Source organism: Bufo gargarizans, chromosome 1, assembly GCF_014858855.1.
Source record: "Bufo gargarizans isolate SCDJY-AF-19 chromosome 1, ASM1485885v1, whole genome shotgun sequence".
In the NCBI taxonomy this organism is placed as follows: domain Eukaryota; kingdom Metazoa; phylum Chordata; class Amphibia; order Anura; family Bufonidae; genus Bufo; species Bufo gargarizans.
The window spans coordinates 717,781,135-717,800,385 of NC_058080.1; the positions used below are offsets into that span (position 1 = coordinate 717,781,135).

General features: G+C 43.4%; 1 protein-coding gene across 1 annotated transcript in view; it reads right to left on the reverse strand.

Annotated features, from left to right (window-relative positions):
• Nucleotides 1–19,251, reverse strand: part of MYO5B (myosin VB) — a gene marked incomplete at its 5' end in the record, with an annotated part of 109,728 nt that overhangs the window by 68,630 nt on the left and 21,847 nt on the right. The window contains 3 exon segments of the mRNA XM_044283447.1: nucleotides 3,003–3,084; nucleotides 8,266–8,409; nucleotides 14,808–14,964. Of these exon segments, the coding sequence (XP_044139382.1) occupies nucleotides 3,003–3,084; nucleotides 8,266–8,409; nucleotides 14,808–14,964 (383 nt within the window).

Sequence of the window (19,251 nt, forward strand, 5' to 3'; positions counted from 1 at the left end):
CGGTCAGAGATTCCATTACGTCTGATAGTAGTCACACGGTCCAAACTGAGGAGGTGATGCAACGTTTTTGGTGCCAGATCCAGTTTGTTCTGTTTCCCAGACTGCGGTTTTGTGTCCGGTGTACAAAACTAAACAAACCGGAACGGACGTGTCCTGCACGGAGTTCTGAAGCGTTTTTCTCCGGTTTTGAGATCCGTCGGAATACAAAGCCAGGATACAAAACCGCAGGTGTGAAAGTAGTCTGACGTCATAGAAATTCTATTTTCTTCTAATGTTGACCTATGATAACGATTCTCATGTCCGCAAAATAGGGATGCCGGCTGAGTGCGTTCCACATTTTGCGGACCGCACATGGTCGGCGCTATACAGATAATGCCCATTATTGTCTGATTGCGGACAAGAATAGGACGTGCTCTATCTTTTTTTGCGGGGCCGCAGAACGGAACAACACATGATGACAGCAGACTGTGTGCTGTCCGCATCTTCTGCGGCCCCGTTGAAATGAATGCATCCGCATCCATTCCACAAAATTGCGGAACGGATGCGGACCCATTCATACGGTGGCGTGAATGCACCCTTACTGCTAGATTTCAATACAGTGGAGAGACAGATACATCAGTGAAGCATTTGCTTCAGAGAAGATGTGGATGAAGATTACGTAGCTCATGACCAGGGGAAAGGAGCAGAGACCTGGACCCAGATACGGTTTTAGCAGAAAGACCCTCCTTTGTATATGTCTGCCTCTAGACAGGAGTCTGGGTGAAGAAATTGGGTACTGCTATGTATTTCCCATCCCTCGCCGCTGATATGGTCACATGTCAACGGTTTAAACCTTACAGAAGCTCCAAATAAGTGACGAAGACAGTAATTTTTTGCTCTACAATGGTGCTCCTTGGCAGCTGAAGGCATCTGTGTTGGTCCCATGTTCATATGTGGCCTCATTGCTGAGAAAAATGATGTGTTCATATATGCAAATGAGCCTCTAGGAGCAACGGGGGCGTTGCCGTTACACCTAGAGAGGCTCAGCTTTCTCTGCAATTGTCGAGACCTCTCTACTTTGATTGACAGGACCAGGCAGTGAAAACATGATCACACCCGTCCCTGTCAATCAAAGTGCAGAGGGAGTGGCAGTTTCAGAGAGAGCAGAGCCTCTTGGTGTAACGGCAACGCCCCCGTTGCTCCTAAAGGCTTGTTTGCATATATTAAAGCTTAATTTTTCTCAGCAATGCGGACACATATGAACATGGGACCAACACAGATGTCCTCAGCTGCCAAGTGCACATGTAACCGGTCAGCCAGTGTCATAGGTACATGGTGTTGCCCCACCATTACATGGAATCTTTATTTCATAGTTCAAATAAAATGATACATATTTGCCATCTGCGTGCTGTAAAATGGTCAGGATAGGTCATCGATAACAGATCAGTGGTGGTCTGATACCGGGTACACGGACTAATTAGATGTTCCAGGAAGCTACTGGAAACCATACAGTGGACGGAGATGGAAGCCGAGGCTGATGATCATTAGCTCCAGAGCTGGAATCATAAAGCTCTGTACACTGTGTCGTCTCCCGCACCTGAGTACTGCAGCTCAGCTCTATAGCCACCACAGTAGGCATTGCCTTCTGCTTCCAGCTCCAGAAAAAAAAAAAGTATTTCTTGGGACTTGAACTTAGGCTCTCTACATGCAAGACTGACCACTTATCACTAAGCTATAGCATTACCACATAGAAAAAAATGGTTTTTCTATGCTTAGAAAGCTATTATATATTAGAACTGTACATTGTGCCTGTGAATAAAGCACAAATGTAACAAAAGAGAGAGGTAGTGGCGCTCACCAGGCTTGAATACACACACGGGAAGCACGGACTGCGCCGGGTACCACGCGCAGAAAACCATAAATAACAAAGAAAAAGTGCAGACGTCCAGCTTCCAAATAGTGACAGCCTTTATTCTTCTTGTGCAGTAAAAACCGACAGTACAATCACATCTACACGTTTCGGATAAACTAATACCGATCCTTCCTCATGAGTAGATGTGATTGTACTGTCGGTTTTTACTGCACAAGAAGAATAAAGGCTGTCACTATTTGGAAGCTGGGCGTCTGCACTTTTTCTTTGTTATTTGTGAATAAAGCAGTAATATGTATATTAGATTTCTAAGCATATCACAATGTGGTAAGGCCACAGTAAGTAGTGCATATGATATGTACATGCTAGGACACAGCAGCGCTGACGTCTAGCCCTGTCCATCAAGGGGAGGGGGGAGTGTGCAAATCACAGGGGGTGTTACAAAGCAGTGCTCCAAGGATTCAACCCTGCCCCCTGGTGCTCCAATGTACTCATTTAAAGTGTAACTGTAATTTTTATTTATTTGTGTATTGTTTAGGGGCAGTGATACTGACCATTTTTGTAATATACTTTCATTACTGAAATCGCACATTCCCGTTATGCAGGGGAGTCCTCTCCTGCATAACGGAAACGGGACGGATCAGTTATGCAGGCCATAGACTTCTATTATGACGGAATTAATAATGGAATGCCTCTAAAGGTATTCCACCATAGAATTACGGAATCCATAACGCAATTCTGCTTTTACCACTAAACGAAGCGTGAACGAATTTCATAACATGAAATTTGCTCATCTCTATTGACCATGCTGACAGAGGCTCTTTAATTAAAAATTCTCCAATGTAACCCCTAAATTAGGGGGTTTCAATGATGTTCTACAGTCTCAGGACCCCTCCGACGACCCCAATGGTTAGATCAGAGTCAGGGTACGTACTACTGAACGGGCCAATCATTTACGCCGTCTCCCGTTAAACCATTCTAGAATTTAATTTGACTTTATTGATAGCGTAATCAGGGACATTCTCACATTAGCGCATCGAAGCGGTATAATTATTCATTATGACACAATCTAATGGATTTTACTGATTTGATTTTTTACGTCCAACAAGCCGTTTATGAGCGCAGAAAAGCTGAGCTATGAAAAAGCACTTACACAGTGATAAGTCGGCAAATTCAGGCAAACCGGCGGAGGCGCAGAGCTGGTAGAAGATGTGGTAGTTCCTCTCGTCCTCCGCCTGGTAACGTAATAGAAGAGTTAGTATCAAACAAACATAATATATGAGCATTTAAAAGGTAACTCCACCCATAATCTATCACTGCCACATTCACGTATTAGTCATGCTTTGTTTTCCAGAGGCGACATTTTGAACCTTGATAACATGCATTGATTAAATCAGTTGTCACAGCCCCTCCCTTTTGAAAGAGAATGTCTGTAGCAGGGAAATAATGTGTTGGGTCTGTTTTTTAAATGTTGTAGCTTTTTCTCTTTTATATTTAGAGGGAGTCTATCAGAAGTTTTTAGCCATCAAAACTGCTGACAGCACTATATAAGTGGAGAAGAAAGCAGTGCAGACATATTTGGGGTGACATCGAAGTTTTTATCCACCAGCAATAAGACTATAAGTGCTCCGGAGGCACCATTTTAATATTTACCACCCCAAGCAATCTTCACCAAATTTTTACCAGACCTTCCCCTCTGACGGCCTCATGGGCACTTGCATTAGCAGCAGCGGGTGGGATAAAAACTTTCATTTCTTTGGTCAAGCTACCTCCAAGACCATCATTCTAGATATATCTGCAATGCTTTCCCTGTCACCAATATGGTGCTTTCAGCAGTTTTAAGGGCCTAGACGCTAACTGTCCAGAGAGGAATGAGTCGTTGCACATGTCGGGGGATCAGGGTAAGGGTATTAGCTTTATTATCGATTTATTATCACCATTATTTCTTTCCCCTTTAATTCCTTGTAATGTAGTTGGTTAGTGGTGCTTGGTACCTAGCCACGTTCCTGAAGTCTTAAGTAACTGTGTTGCACACAGAAGACTTTTAGGAGGGGCCAAGAGGCTAGAAGACGTCTAGCTTTGTACCCAAAGAGCTGCGCTCCATTGAGGACATCATCAGGGTAGGATGTGTCTTTCTACCACCACCTCTCTTTGTTTAACATGGGAGTTGGCCAGATTCCATGTTCGAAACTGGTCGATGGGGAGCTCGCCCATTTGTTCACGACTTTGGCCACTGTTACTTATTTTACCCTGTATGTTACCTTTTGTGAAGAATCTTTTATATATCATCAGCCCATCATAGGCTTGTAAACTTTTATGTACCCAAGTTGTGTCAAGCCTATTTCTATTTGAATCTTATATCTCACGGTAATGTAGTGCCACTATCTATAGAGGGTGTGATTGTAGTTATAACCACATTATTTTCGAAATAATATATTGGGGGCACTGTGCCACACAGCAGGTCCAATAGTAGGGGTAGATGGGGCAGCAACAGGCACAGAATTGAGACTATGAGCAGGATGGAAAGTTTGTGTAGGTTGGGGAAAGGTAGGGTGGATGCAAGAAAAGTGAGGAGACAAAAAGGAGTTTGTTTCAAATTCTGCAGACAAAAGTTGAGGATGGAAAAACAACTCCAGTTGGAGAACACGTGCATCATCTGTAAGTCACTGGATTTTACTGCACTTTACTGTCACTTATATACTCTGCACAGGACATGTGTACCACTAATACCTACCACTATATAGTCACTGTATGGGGGTAATACTGGTCTTTATATAGTGTTTTTATTCAGTAACAGTATGGCAATAATATTTAGTTGGGGGCTCACTTAGGCATTGGTTATATTTCGCCCTTCTGTTCTGAACCCCTAGCGATGCTTCTGATGCAACTCCTTAGGCACACAAGCACTGAGCCTGGGAGGTGCCACCCAATTAATACCAAACAGAAATAAATCACAAAAATCATTGACTCACGGAACGTGAAGCCACTATTATTACCCAAAAATTTAACCACAATCTTCACAAAGTGAAAATGGAATAAACTTTATTGACAATGTAAGAAAATGACATACATGATGATAAAAGGCAGCACAAAGGTGAGATACAAGGATGAGGAACAAGGCCCAAGAAGGGGCTGAGAGGTCAGCACACCAAGAGACCAGGGAAAAGAATAATGCAGAATGGAAAAAACCGCCAGAACCAGTATAAGCAGTAAGCCCCAAGCTATGCGTCAGCAAAGGCAACAAGTAAAAGGGCAAAAAGCTGGTGATTAAAGAAAGATATTCATACCCTGGATGGTGTGTCGATCTCTCAGCCACCTCCCAACGGCCTTGTTCCTCACCTTTGTGCTGCCTTTTATCATCATGTATGTAATTTTCTTACATTGTTAATAAAGTTTATTTGATTTTCACTGTGGTTCAATTTTTGGGTAATAAGCCTGGGAGGTGTCACAACTAGCATAAGGTGCACGCTGAAGCGCAATCCCCCCAGCTTCCTAAGACCCCGTCACATCTGTGTCCATAGAGTCTGTTGGTTTTGGAGACCATGTCGGGGTTGACGGGTCTGTGTCTTATGCGGACATATGGACCTCACTGCATGTTAAAAATTTTGCCTTTAAAATTTTCCACGTCTGAATTTGGAAGAACTGGGGTTCAAACATCCGTGATTAGAATAATAATAAAAAAAATAATAATAATATTTATTTTTCAAAATTGTTTATTGGTGCATTGTTGGTTCTGTGGACTCAAGATCAGAATTGTGTTGGTTGTGTGGACCCAAGATCAGAATTTTGTTGCATTTTAAGGTCTATTCTCATATCACAATGAAATCCCAGTTGCAGAATTTTAGCAAAACCAATTTTTTTTGCGATGTGAATAGACCCTTACTGACTGCGCTGTCCCTGGATGGCAATAACCAGGACTGAAGGCAGCATGATGGTTCTGCTCCAGAGAGCCGGCCTCGTCTATACCAGTGATGACTACCCCTCCTTCCTGCTCCTTGTTCTCATCACTAAGTTTATCTAAAAAAAATAATAATAAACAATCTGGCAGAAAACCAGAAGATGACCTATCCTGAACTGCCGCAAGTGAAGGGACATTTGTCATTCACCGGGGAACTGACTTCAATCTTCAAATGTTTCTTTTCACCCGAAATCCTGTCTTCTCATTTCATCACTTGGGCAGGAGAGAACAAATCTGATTCAATGACTTCTTCTTTCTTTTAAGGCAAAGTTTATTAAGGTTTTGTCAGGAAAAGGAGAATTAAACTGAGAGCCCTGCGGACGAGAGGGATGGATGTGGTGTGTACAGCCCCGTGATATAGCCTTCTCTGTTCAGCATGTACTATTGCATTAAAGGGTTTTGTCTGGGATTTTAATATTTATGACCTATCCTCAGGGCTGGTCATCAATATTACATCGGCAGGGGTCCCAGGTGTCCCCAACTGTTTGAAGAGCGCAGCGGTGAGCAGGTGTAATTACAAACCGTCCCATTCATTTCTAAGGGATGGCTCCGTAGAATACACTTGAAAAGAGCATTCCCCAAACTGTTCCCACAAGGTTGGAAGCATACAAGTGTCCAAAATGTCTTGGTATGCTGAAGCATTAAAGGGTTGTAAAAAATATTCTACAGCATCTGGATCTGAATACTTTTGTAATTGGATGTAATGAAAAATTTAGCATAGCCACTGAGTTATCCAATAAAATGTATCTGTATAGCGCCACCTGCTGTTTGTTTTTCCTTATTTTTTGACCTGCTCACTGAGAAGGCCGCACATGCTCAGTTTCATCCTTCTACTGCCTCCTGAGCTGTGATAGGGAGAGCTGAGACACGCCCCCTGAGCTGTGATAGGGAGAGCTGAGACACGCCCCCTGAGCTGCAGCAGAAAAGACACACCCCTTGAGCTCTCAGCTTGATATAGATCTAGCAGAGCAATGAATGGGGAGATCTCTGGATCCATGTGAGGTACAGGGCTGGTTTTTACATTAGTCATGGGATAACCCCTTTAAGATCCCTTCACTGAAACTAGAGGGGGGTAGACTGATCCACGGAAAACACTCCCATAACATTATCCTCCTCCACCAGACTATACACCTGGCTCAGTGCAGACAGGTAATGTTCTCCTGGCATTCACAAACCCAGACTGCTCCATCTGACTGCCAGATAGAAGAGCGTGCTTTGCTCCACAGAACAAGTTCCCACTGCTCCAGAGTCCAGTTTTACATCACGTCATCCGAGGCTTGGCATTGTGCTTGATGATGTAAGGTTTGCTGGCAGCTGCTCGGCCATGAAGCTCCGGCACAGCACCGTTTTTGTGCTGATGTTAATAGCAGAGGAGGTTTGAACTCTGCAGTTATGGAGTCGGCAGAGCGTTGGTGACTTTTATGCACTATGCCCCTCAGCACTCAGTGAGGAGTGAGCTCTTTACAATAATCCATTCTTTCACAAATGTCTGTAAAGGCAGACTGCATGCCTAGGGGCTGGATTGTATTACACCTGTGGTAATGGCAGACTGCATGCCTAGGGGCTGGATTGTATTACACCTGTGGTAATGGCAGACTGCATGGCTGTGGGCTGGATGTTATGCACTTGTGGTAATGGCTAGGGGCTGGACTTTATACACCTGTGGTAATGGCAGACTGCATGGCTAGGAGCTGGACTTTATACACCTGTGGTAATGGCAGACTGCATGGCTAGGGGCTGGACTTTATACACCTGTGGTAATGGCAGACTGCATGGCTAGGAGCTGGACTTTATACACCTGTGGTAATGGCACTGAATGAAAAACCTGATTTCAATGATTAAGATTTTTGGCCCACTACTTTTCTCCATACAGTGTGTATATAGTATATATTTACAGTAGCTAGACAATGTGAGATTTAGGCCGAATGCACACGGCCGTGTTCTGTGGCTGAGAGCAGTCCGTGGTAACACGGCCTGGCATCCTGTTGAGAGCAGGAGCGCAAGGCGTCGTTGGTTGCTATGACGCCGTGCCCTTCATGCCGCCGCTGGACTACAGTAATACACTAGTATTACTGTAGTCCAGCGGCTGCATGAAGCGCACGGCGTCATAGCAACCAATGACGCCGTGCGCTCCTGCTCTCAACAGGATGCCAGGCCGTGTTACCACGGACCGCTCTCGGCCGCGGAACACGGCCGTGTGCATTCGGGTTAATCTAAGGTTTTAGCTGTATGTTTGAAATCACAGCTTTGGGTGTGAATGGAGCATAAATCATGATGTAACTCAAAAACATTGTTATTCAGAGGGAGCTATCATTTATAGAAGGTCTTCCCTCCAAGTCGGATCATAGAGAACCACCAGAAACAGCGTCTCCGTTAATGGTTATTTTCACTGAAGAAAAATTGCGTAAAAACTCAGAATACGGCGAGCGACAGAATAACTATACACAGAGACACAAACCTGGAACACAACACGTGACTTCTCCAGAAGGTAGGTTCTCATATTGGCACCAATAATGTGATATCTCTTGTCAAATCCTATCTGGATGTATTTCCCGAATCTGCTGCTGTTGTCATTCCGGGTGGTTTTGGCATTTCCAATGGCCTGAATGTACAAGAATACAAGGGGTGAGTCTCTATGTACAACCATGTAGCGTAATAGTGTAGCACAGGACGTTATATCGTCATAAGCTGTAAGCCATAATCATCCAAATTATAACAAAGGCTTGAAATACCTCGCTTTGCATGTAATGAGTCTCTATCAAATATTAGTTTTACCTTTTAAGCTGCATTACTGAAATAAATGAACTTTGCACGATATTCAAGTTTTTCGAGTTTCACCTGTATACCTAGAAAGAAAGCTACATAAGATGGACCGTTAAAGGGATTTCTGAGTCTTTTTATATTGATCATCTATCCTGAGATGCAGCGCAACTCCCACTGAGTGAATACTGCAGTGACCACTACACAATGGCTGGAGTTGTAGTTCCAGAAACATGGAGACTGCAGATATTGATGGCCTATCCAGCGGACCGGAAAAGCCCTTAAAAGCTGCCCTTAGATGAATGCCAGGCAAACCTGCCAATATTAGTAGGTCTGTAGGACCATCGAAAGTGCATAGGGGTGTTTAACGTTTCTCTCAACAGCACATATGGCGAAAGTAGGGTCTACATACTGTCTCCCTGTATACATACCGTCTCCCTGTATACATACCGTCTCCCTGTATACATACCGTCTCCCTGTATACATACCGTCTCCCTGTATACATACCGTCTCCCTGTATACATACAGTCTCCCTGTATACATACCGTCTCCCTGTATACATACCGTCTCCCTGTATACATACCGTCTCCCTGTATACATACCGTCTCCCTGTATACATACCGTCTCCCGGTATACATACCGTCTCCCGGTATACATACTGTCTCCCGGTATACATACTGTCTCCCGGTATCCTGGGGCAGCGCCATACAAAGCTGAGCCTGTTCCAGCCTAAGAATAAAGATGATTTCTAAAGAACTCCATTCAGGTCCCGGTAACCCAAGAACTGGAGCTTCCTGTGTGTGACCTACTAAGAGACCCGGAGAACGATCCTAGGACCTGAATTACCCATAGACTTATTCATGCTGCAGGTGCCACTTCTCACTGCATTCCTCAGGCGGGACGCATACATTTAATCCGACATTGCATAGAATATAAATCCTCATGCACGCAATCGTATTTTTAGTCTGTATGTGATCCGCGTTGTTTGCAGATCGCATGCAGACCCATTCATTTCAATGGGGGCACAAAAAAACGCGGACAGCAGACAGTGCTCTGTCCGCATCCGTATGTCCACAAAATATAGAACGCGTCCTATTCTTGTCCGTTTAGCATCTATAGATGTCAAAAAAAAAATGTCAGCATGCACGTGGCTGAGATCCATACTTAGCTATATGGCCCACCAGCACCCATGCGTGGTGTTGAGAAGACCCTTTAGTGCATGGTGACCTAATATTTTTGTCGTATTTTATCGACCCGTTAAAGGGCATTGTGGGGACCCAAATCCCTCTCCTCCAATCAATGTTCACATGTAAAATAATCTATATAGTGGCCACTGGCTCGGAAATATCAATGTAGATGATGGTTTGGATCCACATGATGCCCCTATTACAAGACCGAGACGCAGAGCAGGAAGTGTTGTCATAGGCACATGGAAGGCGTCCGATCAGTTTTTTCTGTAGGAGTCATTGTGGATGTCCTCTCCTGTACCACTGACTCCCAAAAAGCTCCATCACTGGGAGGCAGAATTTTGACGGCTTAAAGTTAAAGTCGTACCCTGTGTCAATTCCTGCCTATGTGGAAGATCATTGTTAGGCCTAGTTCACACGAACGTATGGCTTTTATTGTTTTTTGCGGTCTGTTTTTCACGGATCCGTTGTTCCGTTTTTGGGTTCCGTTGTGTTTCCGTTTCCTTTCCGTTTTTCCGTATGCCATGTACAGTATACAGTAATTACATAGAAAAAAATTGGGCTGGCCATAACATTTTCAATAGATGGTTCAGAAAAAACGGAACGGAAACGGAAGACATACTGATGCATTTCCGTATATGTTCCGTTTTTTTTTTTTGCGGACCCATTGACTTGAATGGAGCCACGGAACGCGATTTACGGGCAATAATAGGACATGTTCTATCTTTCAACGGAACGGAAACGGAATGCATACGGTGTACATTCAGTTTTTTTTTCTGAACCATTGAAATTAATGGTTCCGTATACGGACCATATACGGAACACAAAAAAAAACGGCCCATACACTCTCAAAAAAGAAAAAACCTTCGTGTGAACTAGGCCTTAAAGGGGTGGACTAGTTCAGACAACCCATGTTCATACACCCTATTAAGAAATTCTGAGCAAAGAACATCTCTGGCTCTGGAGGCCTGACCTGCCCTACAAGGCACAGATAATCCATTGATGTGAATGGACAGTGTGTAATGCTTCATTTCGCCAGTGGAGGCACTGTAGAAAAACACCTACTGCTGGGTTTCCCCACAGATTACGATTGATCGATGGAAGTCCAGCAGGGAGACGCTTTGTGATCAGCTTACTGTCATGGAATCCTTCTAACAAGTAAGGATTGTCCAAAGCAAATAACCTCTTAAAGGGGTATTCCAGGAGTTTGATACTGAGTGCCTCAGTATAGGACATCCATATCTGATCAGCTGTTTCAGAGTAGCTCTCGCGCTGGAAGTCAGCACCAGAACTACACGGCTCCATCCATTGTGCAGTGTTCACTTCAATGGGAGCAGCGCTGCAGTAACCATCTCCGTCCACTACACAATGGATAGCGCTGTGGGGTTCTGGTCATGACTTCTGGAACGGGAGCCAATCTGAAACCGCTGATCTGATATTCACAATTCTGAACAAACCCTTTAAGCTGACGTTGACAAAACAAAACATAAAATAAAAAAAAACACAAAAAAACTATAAAAACCGAAAACAAAGGAAAACATTTGTACTGTAGAATAGCTACATGTAAACTAATTGGAACAAAAAATTTCCAAACATTCCCGGCCCGTGGTTCCCGATAGCTCGGACGTTTTATGATTCTGTAGTTGCACATTTTACAGAAGATGGTTTCTCGCTGAATCAGCCAGGCCTCATCACAATACTGCCTAATAAATTCCTATTACAAGTGGCGCTCACTTTATGGAAATGTTTCTGCCACCGGCGAAACCAGAATTTATCTGGACCATAAAACTGATGCGACGGGAACTGCTTATGAAGACCTTCTCTGTTCTCGAGGAACCCTGACACGTCTGGACTCTAAGGTCAGGTTCACACACAAATACAGCAAGCGACTTGGTTTTTTACTATAATCAGTGAATTCTGCTGAGGACAGGCCATCAACATTAAAATCTTGGAATATCCCTTTAAAGGGGTGGTCTGAAATACATTTTCGAGGGCTACAGCTCGTTGAAATTCCGCCCAACCAGAGGTTGGCAAAGATCCGTTCTTGGTCATAAGAGCACTGCAGCCAATAAATGGCCTCAGTGGTCATGCGTGCAAGAATGGCTGCTGAGTCACCGGCATTTTTAATTAAGTCGGACAACCCCCTTTAACAGCGGGTACCTGGACAAGAAACAGAACATGACCAAATGACTTCTATGGGAGAGTATTGTGGGCATGCTCTGTGACTTGTGCTTGGAATTTAAAGGGGTTGTCTGGCATAAATAAAAAAACAAAAACAAATGGCAGGCAGTAGTGTATTAAAAAAGAAAAAAAAACTCACTCACCTCACAACACATTCCGTTCCAGCGGACGAGGACCTGATCATGGTCACAAGACTGCTGCAGCCAACACATGGCCTCAGCGATCATGTGTGCAAGAATGGCTGCTGAGTCACCGGCAATTTTAATTATGCCGGGCAACCTCCTCATACAACTTGCGGACTGCAGCATAGGCACTGTCCGTGTGATTTCTGTCTGCGGACGTGGACCCATTCACTTGAATGGGGTCCGCGATGCGCATCTGAGGGTCCACACCACAAAAAAGTAGTACATGCACTCCTTTTTTGCGGTACGGAGGCACGGACAGAAAAACCACAGAAGCACTCTGTAGTGCTTCTGATCCGTGCCTCCGTTCCCTACTGCAACAAATCTTCCGGATAGTGAATGGGTCCGCATCAGTGATACAGTGTGCACATGGCCGAGACCCGTATATTGCGGACCCGCTGTTTGCAGGCCGCAATATAGGCAATGCCGGGCAATGGCCGTGTGCATGAGGCCTCACAAGTAACAGAATAAATAGCCACATGACCAATTGAATTCTATGGGAGAGTGTAGTGGGCATGCTCTGTGACTTGTGCTAGGAAAGAAGCAGCTGTGTCGCCTCAATCACCTACCGTCCATGGCGGATCTTGTGTTATCTCCCTCCAGATTTATATAGAGATGTTATATTCAGAAACAGATTACTACGTAATGAAATCTGCAGTTTAAGGCCACGCAAAACGTGGATCCATAAAATATGGATGGAGTCCTTGGTTCATCCGTTGTTTTTTTTTTTTGCAGATCTATTGACCTAAAATGGTTCTGCGGTTCACATTTTGTGGCCAAGCATAGGACATGTTCTATCTCTTTGTGGAATGGACATACGGGTGCGAAAAGCACATGGATTAGGCCTTATGCACACGATCATATCCATTTTTGTAGTCTGCAAATCCTGCAAAGACCCGCAATTTGCAGACTGCAAACCGGATACGGTGGTGTGCATGGGGCTTAAAAATGTGTCCCATTATCTATTGAGGGGTCCTCTTAGGGTTTTCACGCAGCGGTCAAGTGACTTTAGTTTGCAAAGCGGCAAAGTTCCTGACAAATACAGGTGAGGCACATGATCTGTAGGTGCTTCATCTGCACTTGTGGGTGAGCAAAGTACTACCCTATGGCCGCTGCGCGAACAGTCTGGTCTTAGGGTAGAACCCCATAGAATGCCGCAGCAGTGTTTGCCTAAATTTTCAGAAAAAAAAAAAAGGCACCTGTTACATCTAGACTTTGTGGTGGATGACTTCTCTTTTTAGAATTCGCCACTAGTTTTGGCTTCCAAAACTGCATCAGGTAACTTGGCTCTGTGGCCTTACCTGAATATGCTAAGGATTTTCCTCCCGCCACCCCTTAAAGGGGTTTTTGTAAGTTTAAAACTGCATAAAACATTGTGATCTATAAAGATATATCAGTCACTTAAGCAAAAAAAATAATAATCTTTTACTTGTCCCCCAATACTCCTGGTGCACTTCTAGTATTGGGACGTGTCCGATCTCCAGAATCCAGTTTTCAGATTGCCGTACATTTCCGCCAGTGTACGTAACATCAACTACATGGGCAACCTCAGCGTGCTACAGCGCACGTGCAGTACATACGCTATGCGCATGCACTTTGAGCCTGCCCATATATTTGATGTCCGTAATGATGACTGTAGCCTGCTCTCCCTGAATTCATTGGAAGCAGTCCCACACCAGGAGAGGTATAGAGTGGGCTCAGCATGCATGTGGAACCTGCGCTCCCTAAATTTTATGGTGGCCATTAAAGCACATAACAGGTAGTACTTAGTGTTAGGTTCCCGTCTTACAGAGATCGCCTTGACAGCGGCAGACGGGCCCAAATAATTTTGTACAAAATGTATTTGCCAAGAATCTCAAATTTACAAAAAATAAGCGTAGCATTAGCACCAGTATATTTTCTATTACTATGGCATCATTGTACTTTATTTATGTTTGCAGAATGCTGTTGCATTGTGTTTTTTTACTTTTTACATTGGGGGCGGAAACCATCAGGCCTAGATCACATGTTGGATGTAGGACACATTCTCTAGCATGTTACCTGAAGCAGGGAGATATCAAGTCACATGAAACTTTGACATAATAAAAACTTCAATAATAAAAACAGTATAAAAAAAAGCTACGCTGTTTTTGATACAATTGCATTTGAAAGGTCAAATAAATATATTTCGCTCATAAAAACAGCAAGCGCATTGAAAATGGCAAGGAAAATGCATGCACTATTTGTGGTTGGGGTTTTGATGTACCTCAACTGCTACATGTGAATATTCCTTCACCGTCAGAAAGACAAAGAAAAGAAAAGAATGCAATGCGTCTCTTACCCCTGGCGATCTGCTGTTTATACTGTAGGCAGACAGTATAGGGCCAGCCATTCACATGTGCTACGTGAATGAAATAAAAAACATATTCTGTATCACAAAATGACAATATCTGACACAAAGTATCAATCAATGCCACAAAATGGTGACGTAGATCTCAAAAATGTATCTTTACAAAATTATATTGTGTCCCAAATGTCATTCTGTGACGGAAAACAGCATTTTGGGTAATCCGAGCGATTCATTTGCAAAAATGTACGTACTGTTTACAAGAGGTGCCCCATAGGCGAGACCACCACCAAGAAATGTGAACATGCTCTACAGGTTAGCAGATGAGGCACGCTCCAAGCATCCATGCGTTTGACGTACTCACCTCCATTATGGGACTGGACGCCAGGACCTTTTCCTCCACGTTAGTTTCGCTGGCAGAGCCCCCAACAGTGGCGAAGTACCTCATGGCGTACTTGGCAGACACGGTTTTCCCAGCTCCAGACTCTCCACTTACAATGATGGACTGGTTCTTCTCATCCCTGGCAGGTAAGAGGAACAGTATCAGCGCTGTGGGATTTAGCACAAGATGATATTACAACACAGAAAATGGACCATTCATTTGGTCCTGGACAAAACCCCAAGTCCAATCTTCGTGGCCATGTCCACCTACATCTATTCTTTTCATTGGTGAAATGTGACTAAAATTAAAAAAAATTTACCATTTTGCAAATAGTCTTGATTAAATATATCTCACGGTTTTGTGTACACAGCCCCTATGCGGACTACAAACCAAACCTTGTGTATTACAGTGCATTCAGAAAGTCTTCAGACTCTTTTGGTGTTTTTACTTTTTGTTATGTTGCAGACTTGTGCTAAAATAAAAAATAATAAAAAATAATCAACATTCCTCCCATCATTCTGGACGCAACACCACATAATGACAAAATGAGAACAGGATGTTCGAAACCTTTGTTAGAAAATGTAAATCTTGCGTTCAAGTAAGTACACAGACCCTTTACTCAGGACTTAGTTGAAGACCCTTTGGCAGTGATTTCAGCCTCCAGTCTTCTTGGAGATGATGCCACAAGGTTTCCACACCGGGATTTGGGGATTTTCTGCCATTTTCCTCTGCAGATCCTCTCAAGCTCTGTCAGGTTGGATGGGGACCGTCTGTGTACAGACATTTTCAGGTCTCTCCAGAGATGTTCTATTAGGTTCAGGTCAGAGCTCTGGCTGGGCCACTCAAGGACGTTCAGAGTTGTCCCTAAGCCTCTTCTGTGTTGTCTTGGCTGTGTGCTTAGCTTAGGGTCATTGTCTTGTTGGAAGGTGAACCTTCAGCCCAGTCTGAGGTCCAGAGCACTCTGCATCAGGTTTTCATTAAGAATCTCTCTTTACGTTGCTCCTTTCAGCTTTCCCTCAACCCTGACCAGTCTCCCTGTCCCAACCGCTGAAAAACCTCCCCACAGCATGATGGTGCCTCCACCATGCTTCACTGTAGGGATGGTACTGGGCAGGTGGTGAGCAATGTCTGGTTTCTTTTAGACATTACACTTAGAATTGAGGTAAAAGAATTCAGTCTTGGTTTGGAGAGAATCTAGTTTTTTAGTCTGACAGTCTTTTAGTTGCTATTTTGCCAACTCCAGGCGGTTTTCATGTGTCTGTTACTGAGGAGAGGCTTATTTTTGGCCACTCCGCCATAAAGCACAGATCGGTGGAATGCTGCAGTGATGGGTCACCTTATGGAAGTATCTCCTATCTGCACCCATGATCTTTGGTGCTCAGCTGCAGTGACCATTGGGTTCTTGGCCACCTCTCTTACCAAGGCCCTTCTCCCCCAATTACTTAGTTTGGAGAGGTGGCCAGCTATAGGACTCATGGTTGTTTCAATTTGTACCATTTAAAGTGCAACTGTCATTCTTTTTTTTAATTTTTGTTATGTATCAGGGCAGTGATACTGACTATTTTTGTAATACACTTTCATTACTGAAATCGTACATTTCTATTAGAAAAACAGCTCTAAAGTGTCCCATTTTGAGCCTTAGCAACGCTCCTCTGTCTTCTGTTTACATAACTGTAGAGACTTGCTGAACACTGACTGTGTTATGTAAATAGGAGACAGAGGAGTGTTGCCAAGGCTCAAAATGGGACACTTTAGAGCTGTTTTTCTAATAGAAATGTGCGATTTCAGTAATTAAAGTATATTACAAAAATGGTCAGTATCACTGCCCCTACACATTACAAAAAAATAAAAAATGACAGTTACACTTTAAGAATTATGGAGGCCACTGTGCTCTTGGGAACTTTCAGTGCAGCAGAATTTCTTTGTATCCTTCTCCAGATCTGTGCCTCCACACAATCCTGTCTCTGAGCTCTACAGGCAGTTCTTTCCTCCTCATGGCTTGGTTTTTGCTCATATATAAATTCTCAGCTACGAGACCTTGTATAGACAGGATGGTGTATTTCCAAATCATGTCCAATCAACTGAATTTACCACAGGTGACTCCATCTAAAATTCTTTGCTCACCTTCTCATTATGGGGTATTCAGTGCAGAATGAAGGGAAAAACTTTTTATAGATTTTAGCACGAGGCCACAACCTAACAAAAGGTGAAGAATGAAAGGGTCTGAAGACTTTCTGAAGGCACTGTCTCTCTGTATTTTGACAACAGTTTACTATCGCGGTACTCTGACATCACTGTGTTTAATCTCTTTAGGAATCTTGACGTAACCGTATGTCAATGTGAAGCCTTACTTTGCACACCTCAACATACAGCTATATCAGGACGATGGCAACAGCACAGGAGTTGCGCCTGCACCACTGGCAGCCCACTGTAATATACAGCTGCGCATCTACTGCAGAAGTTGGCGCTAGATCCAATCCTGGCAGCTTAACTCCAACTTCAGCATCTAAGCAATTAGAGTGAGGGGCTCCAGCAGGGTCTAATAGGCCATCTACAGTATCAGTAGTATACAGACTAGCAGACATAATACACTGCACTAAATCAGTAGTGTATTATGTATGCAACCAAAGGATAGCTGGTTCATCTCTTGTGAGACTAATAAAATAAAATAAACTGCCTCACACTTTGTTCATCCTGCCTCACAAAAGTCCTCATACAGCTCCATCAGTTGAAAAACTGAAAAAATATGGCTTTTAGAATATGGAGACAAAATAAAAATGTGATTTTTGGTACAAAAATAATCATAATCAAATCAACCTGCAGTACTGTGACATCATTGTGCTTATCTCTGTACTGTGACATCACAGTGTTTATTATCCCTGTACTGTGACATCACTGTGTTTATTATTCCTGTACTGTGACATCACTGTGTTTATTATCCCTGTACTGTGACATCACTGTGTTTATTATCCCTGTACTGTGACATCACTGTGTTTATTATCCCTGTACTGTGACATCACAGTGTTTATTATCCTGCACTGTGACATCACTATGCTTATTATCCCTGTACTGTGACATCACTGTGTTTATTATCCCTGTACTGTGACATCATTGTGTTTATTATCCCTGTACTGTGACACCACTGTGTTTATTATCCTGTACTGTGACATCACTGTGTTTATTATCCCTGTACTGTGACATCACTGTGTTTATTATCCCTGTACTGTGACATCACTGTGTTTATTATCCCTGTACTGTGACATCACTGTGTTTATTATCCCTGTACTGTGACATCACTGTGTTTATTATCCCTGTACTGTGACATCACTATGCTTATTATCCCTGTACTGTGACATCACTGTGTTTATTATCTCTGTACTGTGACATCACTGTGTTTATTATCCCTGTACTGTGACATCACTGTGTTTATTATCCCTGTACTGTGACATCACTGTGTTTATTATCCTGTACTGTGACACCACTGTGTTTAGTATCCTGTACTGTGACATCACTGAGTTTATTGTTCCTGTACTGTGACATCACTGTGTTTATTATCTCTGTACTGTGACATCACTGTGTTTATTATCCTGTACTGTGACATCACTGTGTTTAGTATCCCTGTAATGTGACATCACTGTGTTAATTATCCCTGTACTGTGACATCACTGTATGTATTATCCTGTACTGTGACATCACTGTGTTTATTATCCCTGTACTGTGACATCACTGTGTATACTGTGACATTATGCCTCCTTATTTTGTCTAGCATTTATGCCAGAATCTGTAACGGAGACCCCATATGGACACAGACACTACAACACATAAATGAACAAAGTGTATCACATTAAGGGTCCAATCACAGGTCCATAGTTTTGGGTCCACATCCGTTCTGCAAATTTGTGGACCCATTCATTTCAATGGGGCCGCAAAATATGCGGACGGCTGTCTGCATCCGTAGTTCCATTCCGCTTCCTCCCAAAATAAGACAGAGCATGTCCTAGTCTTGCCCGCAATCGTGGACAAGAATAGGCATTTCTATCATAGGTCCGTGAATGTACACAGGCCGGTATACGTGTTTTGCGGACCGCAAAACAGTTACGGATGTCTGAAGGGACCCTTATGTACACAGCTCTGCTATATCTGTATTGTCAAGTCAGGTAAACCCCAGTAATCAGTTACACTGATGCTATGACACAGTAAGGGGTTAATGATCCCTGAACAGTCAATCAACTCTTCTACTGAATAACTGGAACTGACGTGTCAGCACAAAGTGTGGAGAAAACATTAACTACATCCAATTACAATGAACCGGTCTGCGCGGGACTGCGCTGTACACGGGGCACAAGTCTGATGATTGATAAACTAGTTACATGTTTCTTCTATACACGGAGGCAGGAAGATGCAACTAAATCTGGTCAGCCATTTT